General features: G+C 37.4%; 1 protein-coding gene across 5 annotated transcripts in view; it reads left to right on the top strand.

Moving 5' to 3' along the window:
* Positions 1-12,206, top strand: part of TNRC6C (trinucleotide repeat containing adaptor 6C) — a 153,732-nt gene that overhangs the window by 102,304 nt on the left and 39,222 nt on the right. For 4 of the 5 annotated variants that reach the window (XM_081936109.1, XM_081936108.1, XM_081936110.1 and 1 more), the window contains 3 exons: positions 4,603-4,660; positions 5,447-5,592; positions 11,523-11,672. In XM_081936109.1, coding sequence (XP_081792235.1) covers positions 4,603-4,660; positions 5,447-5,592; positions 11,523-11,672 — 354 coding nt within the window. The remainder of the gene's footprint in view (positions 1-4,602; positions 4,661-5,446; positions 5,593-11,522; positions 11,673-12,206) is intronic. The other variant, XM_081936111.1, reaches the window with a different exon arrangement.

The raw sequence follows: 12,206 nt of genomic DNA, 5'->3' as shown, positions 1-12,206 counted from the left end.
ATAATCCTTGTCCTCTCAGACGCAGTTAAAATTAGCTTCTGGTTCCATTGTTCGAAAATATCCTTCAATATGTCCAATGTTAATATATTTTGTTTCATTTTGTACAGACAGTCCCTGGGTTAAGAGCATCTGACTTAATGGGCAGCCCATACTTATGAATGAGCTGCCTATTACTAAAACTAGCAGATGCATTGTCCTTTCTCAAGCCAACGAACCGCTGAATCTTTACAATGTTTTTATGATCTATTGAAGCGGTGTGTTTTTAATATACAGCCTGTTTTCAGTAGTTCTTTAAAACATTGTGGAACTTCAGCCATTCATTGACTTGAGGAAAGTGAATGCCATCCACCATTTTTAGTAATGGTACCCCAAATGGCAACCCATTTGTAAGTAAGAATTTTGACTTACATACAAATTCAAGTGAATGACAGAGTTAGGAATTAAATTCATTCTTAACCTGGGGGGCTGGTTGCATTAGCAAGTTGAGTAAGTTGAAATTAAGTTTAAAAATCTTGCTCAAAGTAACAAAGTATTCTACCGCAAATTTGCGAAAGAAGAAGAAGGGATTGGGTGCAATCCTAAAACATCAGCATTGACAAAATCACTATCAATCAATTGCAGAAAACAGTTTTGCTTGGAACAGCTTACATCCCGTGACAATACCTTTAACACTATCAAACAACATCTCCCTATCCTGTCTTTGGGAAAGATTCGATCAGTGGATTTAAAATGCCAACCTCTTCTCTATAAACATCTGGCTGACTGTGTAATGGTCCAGAATTTATTAAATTTGTATGCCCAATTCTCAGTGACTCTGATTGATTCACAACAAAATCAATAAAAGATAAAAGTTGGCAAGAATGATAAAGGGATCAGTCTCACTCTCCCTTGCCAAAAGCCTGGATGAAAAAAGAAGTGAATGAGAGATAATTAGGAGAAAAAAATCAAAACACCAGTAGAATGGGTGTATGGAGAAAACACTGTAAATCCTATCATTTGATTGTTCTGCAGATTATTTGAAGTGAATTATGCTAGGGCCATGATGGCGAACCTATGGCACCTGTGCCGGAACTGACACACAGAGCCATCTCTCTGGGCACACGAGCTGTCGCCCGCTGCTCTTTCGGGTTCAGGTGCGCCAGCCAGCTGGTCTTCATGCACGTGGGAGTGCCAGAAACCAGAAGAGCAGTAGTCGCCCGGTGCACATGCACACGCTAGAAAGATGATCTTCCGGTTTCCATCATGCGCATGTGCACCAAGCAGCTGCTCTTCTGGTTTTTGGCATGCATGCACGTGTGAAGACCAGATGGCTGGTGCGCATGCATGCTCCAGAAACCAGAAAATCATCTTCCCGGCATACGCATGTGCACCGGCCAGCTGCTCTTTTGGTTTCTGGCACGTGCGCTCCCGTTTCAGCACTCAGTGCCAAAAAGGTTCAACACTGTGCTAGGGTATGGTATGAAGCTTATGGTATGAGAACAAACTATCCCTAAAGTTAAAAAGCAAACAAACAAATGAAAAAAATCTATATATCAAATTTATAGTCACTAGTTTACTGGAAATATTATATAATATTATATAATGCTATAGTACAATCAGATACAAAATATTATTTAAAATATAAAATCTGTGCCAAAGAAGAACATATTGCTTCATCCTTAGGTAGAAAATATTACCTTTTCCAGAACGGACAAACTGTACATTTCTAAAAGCTAATCTAATATCTAGAATAATGTCACTTTTCCAATTTCTCATTATTATTCTTAGACATCTCACATGCACTGTACAGTCATAATTCCTGATTCCAAAGCTTTGATGAATAATTCAACATCACATTAACTTCTTTAACATTTAAAGGTTTCCCCATAAATCTACTTATGTGCATTAAAATACTATTTCAGAAAAGTATCATATGTTCAATGAACTCTTGAAATTTTTTTTTACATTACATCTTCAACAAAAAAGTCTGATGTTTTTTCAGTATATTCTTTGGGATGTTCCCATTTACTGTAAATATAATTATTTTTATGAATCAGATTTATTTCCGAATCTGTTACCATTTTAATATTTATAAAAATATGAAGGCCATTTTGGCTCTTTCTAGTTCTTTGGTCCGTGTTTGAAATATCCCAGCAGTGCCTACTTTAAATATTCTTGATTTTTGATAAAGTTATGTTCTGGATTTATCTTCTGAAATCACCTCTGCCTCTATTACATATTTCTATACAATTGTTTCAAAACCGTAAAGCTCCTGGCCTAGGTGGTTTTTCAATGGAATGGTACAGTGCATTTGCAAATTTTCCGGCCATGTACAATCACAGTTCGTTGAAAATGTAATAGTTTAGTAAAAAAAAATGTTTTTTTCATTGATTTATTGGATGTACCTAAGATAAAATGGACTGCAAGAGAAGAACCCAGATCAAAGAGTATCAAAAAAACCCCAACCCTTCATTTCAACCCTGAGCTACAAATATTCTCCTCTATAGAATGGACTATATTTTTAAAAACAAATGATTATTAGATATGCTCTTCCAAGGAATTTTGTTCATTGGATTACAGTTCATTATCTGCACTAAAGTAATAATAAATCAAATGATTTCTGACTACCCCCTTTCGCCCTTGCTATTTAATTTGATTGTTGCTTTTACCTGATATTGTAAGGCTATCTTTTGGATGTTAAAGGCACTGTTTGCAGGGTGTGTACAAATAATTTAATTTGCTGATGGTATTTTGTAGATTTGGAGAAGTATTTCATGTTTTTGCTGAATTTTATAAAATCTTCAGTATTTCAGAGAGTACTGTGTCTATAAGATTAACTAAGATAAAACTTGCTTACTTCCCTTAGGCTCTAACATCACAGAGTTATATAGAGTGTTGGTTTTGTCATTTCTACATATTAAGTATCTTGGATTTTACATTTCTCAAAATATTTCTAATATTTGATGTGGAAATAAGTACTTTGAATTTTTTATTTAATAAAATGAATGGGATATAAATAAAGAAACTAAAATCTCATTATGTTTATGGGGTAAAATGAATATTATTAAAATTAATATTCTTCACTTTATTTATGTCCTTAGAGGTATTATAATATGAATACCAAATAAACATTTTCTTCAGATTGACAGGCTACTTAATTTATTTGCAGTAGTAGTCCACCAAGGTTTCCATTAGCTAAATTGAAATTATCATTTGAGGATGGTGGCTTTAATTTATCTGATTTGAAAACTATCATTTGGTTTATATTTTATTAGCATTGCAAATTAAAATTTAGTGAAATATCATCCTCTATGGGTTATGTTGGGATTTTATTATTTATTCCCCTTGTGGTCATGACAAGTTCTTAGAACAACATGTATTAGAAAGTACAATTGTTCCCAGGCTGTGAAAATTTGGGGGGCCATATTTGGGCATAGATTAGTTTTTGATAATGACACTTAAGAATATTTAACTCTTTGGAAAATTACTATTTTAAAAATGGGTGTAAAATATTATTGGAAAGTATGGGCAACATCCAGGATAATGACTTTAAATCAGTAATTGTACAATCATCATCTTAAGGATTTTTCCCAATTCCAAGTTGAATTTTTCTAGTTCACAACAGTTTTCAACTTAAGCATTTTTTGATGGTTCAGAATAGGCTAGATCATGGGTGTCAAACTCAATTTCATTAGGGGCCGCATCAGGATTGTGTTTGACCTCAAGGGACCCGGATGGGTGTGACCAGGGTGGACGTGGTCAGCTCAAAGTCACTTGTATCAGGGGCACCTGAGGTGGCCCAAGCACTCTGCCAGCAAAAACCGGCTCACAAGCTCTGTTTGCAGCTGCAATAGCCTTCTGCAACCCTCTGCCAGTGAAAACGGAGCTTGGGAGGGCCACGTGCAGTCCACCCAAGCTCCATTTTTGCTGGCAGAGGCATCACAGGCCAATCCTTTCCTGTTTCTAGAGTGGCCCCGCGGGCCAGATCTAAGCACCCCGTGGGCCAGGGGTATCTTGAATTTGATACCCCTGGGTTAGATGCCTTGGCCATTTCAGAGGTATTTGAGATTCTTTGTATTACATGGAATCCATGACATGGGTTATGGGCTAAGATTGCCAAACAAACAACTGGCAGTTATATTGCTTATTTCCAGTTTGGGAGCAGGCTAGGAAACTGGATTGGGGGACTTATATTTTTCATAGTAGATTTGAAAGCTGGTACCATGGCTATTTCCTATTCCAAATGGTTGAACCTAAAATTGATATTTTAAGTTTGCCAGTTTTTTTCCAGTTGCCAAAAGTCACCATCAGTTCACCAAAAGTCACACACACAGACTTTTCTTGATCTGCAGGTCTTGGCAGGTGATCAGTTGTATGTATCTCTTTGCTATGAAAAGCTTTGTTTGCTGTTTCAACACATTAACTTGCTATTTGACCACAGGGCACACTCCCTCCCCCACTTTAGTTGCAAATGTCTGAATATTAGCTGTTGAAATGTCAATTATTATCACCTCTTAACATAAGAAGGAGAGTATACTTGAGGTGCTTGTAGAATGTTCTCATAAAAAGTTATAAACTCTGTTTTTTGTAGTTAGCGACTAACACATTTTCTTATTTTTGCAGAGAGAGCCAGCAGAAGAGGCCTTAAAGAGTAACAGTATGAATCTAGATCAGGCCATGAGTAAGTACTTTTGTAAATGATACACCTGTAGATATGAGTGAGGATTGTTCTGTTTCAGTGAAATAAATTGCATTATTTTAAAACCATTTTATGTACCGTATTTTTTGGACTATAAGACACACTGGAGTATAAGACATACCATGATTTTGAAGGTGTAAATTTTTAAAAAAAGTTTTTGCACTCTGCAGGCCTCCCAAACCTTCTGCACACCTTGTTTTTTTTGCAAAAAAAAGGGGGGACATGCAGAGCTTTGGGAGGCTTATAGAGTGCTCCTGGGGGCTGGAGCAGAGCAAAAATGAGCAAAAAGCAGTCCATTTTTCACAAAAACAGGCTGCTTTTTTTTTCAAACAAAAGGGGCGTGCAGAGCTATGGAGGCTGTTAGAGTGCTCTTGGCGGCTGGGAGGTGGGAAAAAACAGCCCTCCCCAGCCCTCAGGAGCACTTTGCAAGCCTCCCAAACCATCTGCACATCCATTTTTGCAAAGGGGACAGGGTTTCGGTAGGCCAAAAATGCTGTATTCAGTGTATAAAATGCATCCAGATTTTCACCTTCTTTTGGGCGGGGGAAAGGTGCGTCTTATACTCCAAAAATACAATAAGAATTGTGTAGGCTTAAATCTGTACTAATTCAATGTTTTAGAAGAGCATGTTTATTTTAAATTTCAAGTTTTAAAATGTATTGATACTAAGAAAAGTAGTGAAAGCAATATAAATGTAACTTCATCTTGACTTGGATAAAGATTCCTAATTTTCTCATCACATTTTCATATTTGCTTTACCATTTACAGGTGCTCTGCTGGAAAAGAAGGTGGAAATGGACAAGCGTGGAATGGGAGTAGCTGACTACAATGGAATGGTCACCAAATCCCTTGGCTGCCGCCCACCACCGATCTCCAAAGAGTCTTCCATGGACCGCCCCACCTTCCTTGACAAGGTAGGGGCAGCATTCTGGAGTTTAAAAATAAATCAATAATGGAAGATTACAACAACTGATTAACAAAGGAGAAAAAAATAGAGATAGATATTCTCTTTGCTTGTCTCCTGTTCTCAATCTCTACAATTTCTAAATTGCTTTAGTAACATTACAGGAATCAACAGAATGCCTTAATCAAGAGGGACATGCATGATTTAGCAAGTTAAAATAATCAAATGATTTTTTCTTTTCTGTCTGTAATTTAATTCCTAGTCTCCTTTAGAGTAGGGAAATAGTCTTTCCCTTCATTTATTTGTCAAATTTGTGTAGCCATTTAGCTCGCAAAATGCATACAACAGTTGAACAACAAGAAATATAAAATCCAGATTAAAAATAAATATTATAAAAACTATATATAGATCCTCAGCAAAGGAAGACGAATCACCTAGCATATCTGAGCATATCTACATTTCCCTGGGAATCCCAGACCTGATTATAAAACCAAGTCTTGGGATATTTTCAGAATGTTGAATGAGATGGCATCAAACTAATTTCAAGGGGAAGAAAGTTCCATGAAGAGGGCACCGTAATAGAGATGTCTATCATGTCACTGTGACCCATCATATGTAGATCCCTCACTGATGGTATCCACAGTATGCCCCCTTTTCCAGATCTAATTGGGCAGACTGATATGATTGGGAAAAGATGGTCTCTCAAATATCCCAGTCCTATGCCATGAAAGATTTTAGAGGTTAAAACCAGTACCTTGAATTGGACCCAGAAGCAAACTGGCAACCAGTGCACACAGAAGTATAGCATGTCATGTTAAGGATGTAGATAACTACTCATACCACTGCATTTTGTATCAGCTGAAGCTTCCAGATATTCTTCAAGGACAGACCTGTTCAATCTGGAAATGACAGGGGCATCAGTGATTGTAAGCAGGGCCTGCCAATCCAGGAACAAATGCAACTGGAACATAACACAAATCTGTGCAAAGACATATCTTCCTAGCCATGACTATCACCTGCTCATCTAGCAGAAGTCACAAGTCTCAGAAGATCCCCAGATAGCGAATAGAGTCTATCTGAGGCAGTGCAACCCTATCCAGCTTCAAAGATACTATAGCCTTGGAATAAGGGGGCCCCAAACTCCAAAGCAGAGTTCAGCTGAAGCTTCTGCCCCATCCAGATCCTCACAGCCTCCAGACACCAGGATAAGATGTTTATGGCATTGCTTAATTTTGCCCGAGATAGAGATCTGTAATTGGGTATCAATAGTATACTGATGACATCTTACTCCATGGCAAAGGATAAACTCACCAGCAGCTCCATGTAGATGTTAAACAGGAGAGAAGAAAGTATTGAATCCTATGGGACCCCAGATAGAGGCCGAGGGTGAGACCTTGGCATTATTATATAAATATGCTATGTGAAAGATATTTTTACTGTAAATTTTGCACATGGTCATATTTTCTGACTACTAAATTAAGGGAACTTTTGCCTTTTTTCCATTTGGGGTTGTGTGTGTGTGTTTGTGTGTTCCCTAGCTTGCTTTATACAAATTACTTTGATACTAGTTGGCCTTTGAGTCCTTCTAATAGTACAGGTTTTTAATAGGCATGTAATCGATAGGTATATGAACAGAAAATAGTTGAATTAAATTTCTCCACTTTATGACCAAATTGGTATTTCACATTGCTTTTATCAATAGTTGATGAAAACAAAATAAAATCAATCAAATGTGTTAAATTCCAATTCTTTTAGAGTTTTGGGTACCTTTCAAATTAGTTTGTATAGATTTTGCTGCCCATATTTAAATTGGCACTTGTCAAAGAGATTACGTTTAGAGCCATATGGTAACTTCTTAACAACATTCCATGATATGTTGGGTGTAAGCATTAGTTTTACAAAGTAGAGCTTTTGATTAGCAGAAATGCAGGATATTGAATACTGTTTGTATTTGAGACTCAAGGCAGGATTGCAAAGAGCAGAGGGAAGAAATCTTTGAACCTGTTACTGTCATGCAAGCTGCAATTTGTGGAGCATGATGGATATCCTTGCAGAATGTTAAGCATGTTGAGCTGAAAGGCCTTGAGGATATGACTAGAAAATGTCAGGGTCCTCCCTTAGGGCTTTCCAGCATTAAATAAACATCAATTTGATTGATAATAAAGACACGTGGAGGTTTCTGGTGGGCAGAGTGGAGGGGAGAACCTCTAGCAGTATTTCTTTAGAATGTCAGAGATTTTTTATATTTGATTGGCATTGAACATTGTTTTCCCTGCTTCAGGAACATAGAGTATTCCTTGATAATCTGAGTGAATAGTGAGAAGATAATGCAGGTTAACTGTAAAATAATTATTTTTAGGAAGTTCATGAAGTGCATGTATTCTTGAAGCTACTTTTGTTTGCAAAGTACAGAGCAAGTTCAATACTTCTTTTCCTACCATGCTTCAGATTTTAAGTTGAACGGTATTTCCCTGCTTAAGAGGATATTTAGGCATCAAAAATTAGAATATATACTGTATAACACATCGTAGAGTTCATTGTAATAATTCACCATGAAGTGAATCGCATGAGTGGCCACATGAAAATGCATGTATGCAAAGGCCCTTAAAGTCATACCCTACACCTGGAATTGAAACAAAATCCAGGAAGACCCCAAGCTGGAGACCAGCTCTGTCTGTGCAAGCATGATGCCATTCGGAATCAAAGATAGGCAGTCTCTCAACTCAATAGCTTGTGTGGACTGAAGGTAGTATTTAGCATGCAGTTACATTTAATGGCAGGATTCCTGTTTTATCATCTTTTGCCCCTCTAATCAACACTTTCCTGTGGGAAGATTTCTTATAGTTAGTTTCAAAATCTTCATAAATTTTTTGTAAAATTTTAAACAGGAAATATTCTTGTATTTCAAGTCCATCTGGCCCCTTAATTCATTTATAACTTTCCAGAATCAACATTCTACTCACCTTTTTGCTTATTATTTTTTTTAAAAAAAAATTTTAAAGTCCTTAAATTTTCGTTGAACTTCTTTCCTCAAGGATAGAAGGAAACTCACCCAGTGCAATGAAACTTGCCCTTCTGAAGGTTTTTATCATTCAAAAGTCATTAACAAGCAATTCCCTAAATTAAGAAAGGAAGTATGGAAATCCAATGTCCATTTGGAGGCATTGAACTATGCCTTAGGCGTAATGACTTGCCCCAGCTCCCAGAGCTCTAAAATGTGCAGAACCTGCTTTGTGGCATGCAAAGCCCTTTGCGCAACATCGCTAAGCTGGAACTGGGGCAAGGCTTCACGCTGCATCGAAACTCAGGGGCTCTTACAAACCCAGAGCTATGTCACACCAAGAAGCCCCAGCTACCCAGCCCAGCCCTAGCCTCAAGTCGCCTTTGCCACCCTGTATTCCAAGGCCCTGCTGCTCTACACTCTATTGCTCCAGCTGACCTTCACCATCTTCCTGCTCCCACTTGCTGATGAGGCATGCATGGCCTGGTCCTTTAAGAAGCAGCTGCTAGCCATATTAGGCCATCTTCCCCAAGTCTCGTGAGGAAACCTCTGAGCATAACCTGAAAAGAAGTTTTGTGTAGCCTGTAGCTTCCTTGAGGTGGAAACATGCTGGCCATGCTTATCAGATGCCAGAACAGGAAAAAAAATGGAAGTCAGCTATCATAGCAGGGGCCACAAAGTGCTGGGGGGGGGGAGGAACATAGATGGTGTGGTGATAGGTGGGTAGTGGGAGTTAAAGCACCCGTGTGGTCATAAGTGTGAAAAGGCTGCCAAGCACCTGAATTTTGGGGACTCTTATGTCCCTTCATTCAGCCCCACCATAACTTTTAAACAGTTACAGAATAAATGATCGTAATTTTGGACAGCCTGTATGTGTCAGAAGAAAAGCAGAGGAAGGAGAGAGCACTTGTATCCAAAATTTGCTTTTATTGATCTATTTATTATTATTGCTGAATTCTTGCTTTTGGAACAGATGCAAATATTTCAAAGTCCTTTCTATCGTTTACTCTTCTCCTTGAATATGGTTTCTTTAATTTTGAGACTGATCATAGTTTAAACCAAACGGATAAACTATGATTTGTGCTATCTCTACAAAGGAAAGTAGAAACCAGTTGCTGGTTTTAACTTTAAGCTTTGCAAGTAGTTCCTATAAAAGAGAATATTTATAGCTCCGGGTTGAACTGTGCAGTCCTTTGTGTGCGCAGAGCTTGGTTGTTTGCTTATTACCTGATTAGGTAACATCATCAATGCTAGTCATTGTGGGGTTTGCTACCTGTTTATATACAGTAGCTTGTCCTGCTGTTGTTGATGGGATTAGTTTTCTCTTAAATAGTCCCTTGATTAAGGTACTATTTGCTGCTTGATTGTTATCTGGTATTGATCCCTGCTTATCTGAATGTTGGTTGCTGAAGAAGATGTGTTTTGGTCTTTTTTTTCCTCCTTAGCTTTCTGATTTTCTTTTTTGAATGTTGTGCAAATGTAGTTTATCACTGTCTGTCTGTTGGTGGCTGATTTGTCTGAATGCCAAGCTTCCAGGAATTCCCTTGCATTTCTGAATTTAGCTTGGTCTAGGATGCTTACTGTTTACCAGTTGAAACAATGGTTACGTCTGTCTATGGGTTCTGAGATTAAGGGATTTTTATAGTGTCTTCTGACTGCTAGTTGGCTTTATGGACATGTCCTGCTAATCTTCTGCCTGTCTGACCTACATAATGGTTGTTATAGTCTTTATGTTGTATCTTGGAGATGACTTCTGATTTTTACTTTTTCTCCCCTCCACCCTGTCTGGAGGACAAAGAAACCACCATAATAAGTAGGCAGTTAATGAGATTTCATTGGTTGTTCCTTGAAGGATCAGAATTAGTATGTGTATCACTGGAACTGAAATAAAAGTATCTGTTTCTTCAGCTTCTTAAGAAATCTGTCATTGTTAGAAACATAATTATATCCTGATTTTTGTTGAGACAAGCTTGCTGTGGAGATAGTTACCTAGAGAATTATGCACCATTATTAAGCCTAAATATTTATGCTGTCCTTTTACCTGAACAGTCAGATCTATATAATTTTGTTTATACTTCAGACTGCAATTGGCAATTTATCCAAGAATCCTATATAGTATTTGGATTAAGGCACCCTGCTTTGAGATGAATTGTCATAGCAATATCCTTGTCTTCTTTCCCATTTCCTAAACTACTAACTGATTTTTTAAAAAAACTTGACTGTTTTACAATGCTTTCAGTACTGTGCTAATATAGTCTTGCTCATTCACACAGTGAACATGAGATTGTATAGAGTGGTAATAGAATATATTTTCCTAACAGCTTTTTTGCAGGTTAGAATTTACCTAAATTACAGATGATTTATGCATATTGCCAGAGGCTAAATAAGAGATCACTGAAATTTGGCAGTTTTAATGTCACAAAAGTGACTATGTTCCAAAATAGTAATGATGCAAAAATGCAGTGTTTAGTTTTCTTCAGAATTACTGTATGTCTTTGGGATAGTTTAAAAAAAATAATAGAAAAGAAAATAATTTGATATGAAAGAAGAAATTAAAAATAGAAATAGTATTTTTTCACCCACGGGAGGACATGCAATTATTCCAAATGAGGCATGTAATGTTTACAATGTAATTCCTGCCTTAAAAGTGTTTCAACAAGACTTTGTTGCTTTTCATATTTGAGAATGATTATATATATTACAATTGTGCATTTAAAATTTTCAAAGCAAAAAGTAAAGACAAACAGTATCTTAATTCTGTTTCTCTTTTTCTTCTTTCTTCCACTCCATACTTTTCATTATGTATTCCTCATGCCTTTTTAAACAATATTTTGATCTTTTATTCATCCATGTTCCACTTATATTTCCATGGGAAACTGTTTTGTGCACTGTCTGTACCTGGACACTGCACACAGCTCACCCTTTCTTTTTTCAATCAGGATGGCGGCCTAGTGGAAGAGCCCACTACTTCACCATTTTTGCCTTCACCAAGCCTGAAGCTCCCCCTTTCAAACAGTGCACTCCCTAATCAGACCCTGGGTGGGATTGCCTCAGGGCTGGGCATGCAAAACTTGAATTCTTCTAGACAGGTAAGGTACCTTTTCAGTGACAACTGTGTGAAAGTCGGTTGCTGTCTTAGTAAAAGGAATATGTTTTTTTTTCCTATTTCAGTATCCTTTTTTCATATGTAAGTAGTAAATGAGTCTAAATCAAAACATAATTTGGCATCTAGACCTTCTTCAAAGGGAAGTCATTACTATAGGAAATAAACAAAGGTCTTTTAGCTAAATATTATGCCTTTGCTTTTCTGCTGCTGCTTCTCTCCACAACTCCTGCTTCTATTTCTTTTCTTCCCTGCTGCTTTTCCACAGCATACCTGAATAGTGTTACTCTTTTCTGTGATCTTGCGTGACAACAGAAATCACACTTCTCCCAACTTGTAATCCTCCTCTTCTTAGGTTTCTTCTTTTCTCCTCCTCAAACAATTATCATTTACTGTGTTGAGGTTATTCTGACCCCCAAGCAAGCTTTCTTGACTGCAGTATTTGGTTACTAGTTGGGATTAAACCATTTTCTATTTTCATTTCACTCAGTCAGTAGAGTTGGTGTTACTGCCAATCCTG

This window comes from Natrix helvetica (genome assembly GCF_964273705.1).
Source record: "Natrix helvetica genome assembly, chromosome: 1".
In the NCBI taxonomy this organism is placed as follows: domain Eukaryota; kingdom Metazoa; phylum Chordata; class Lepidosauria; order Squamata; family Natricidae; genus Natrix; species Natrix helvetica.
Note: the sequence above shows the minus strand (reverse complement) of the source record. Positions and strands in the feature narration are given on the sequence as shown.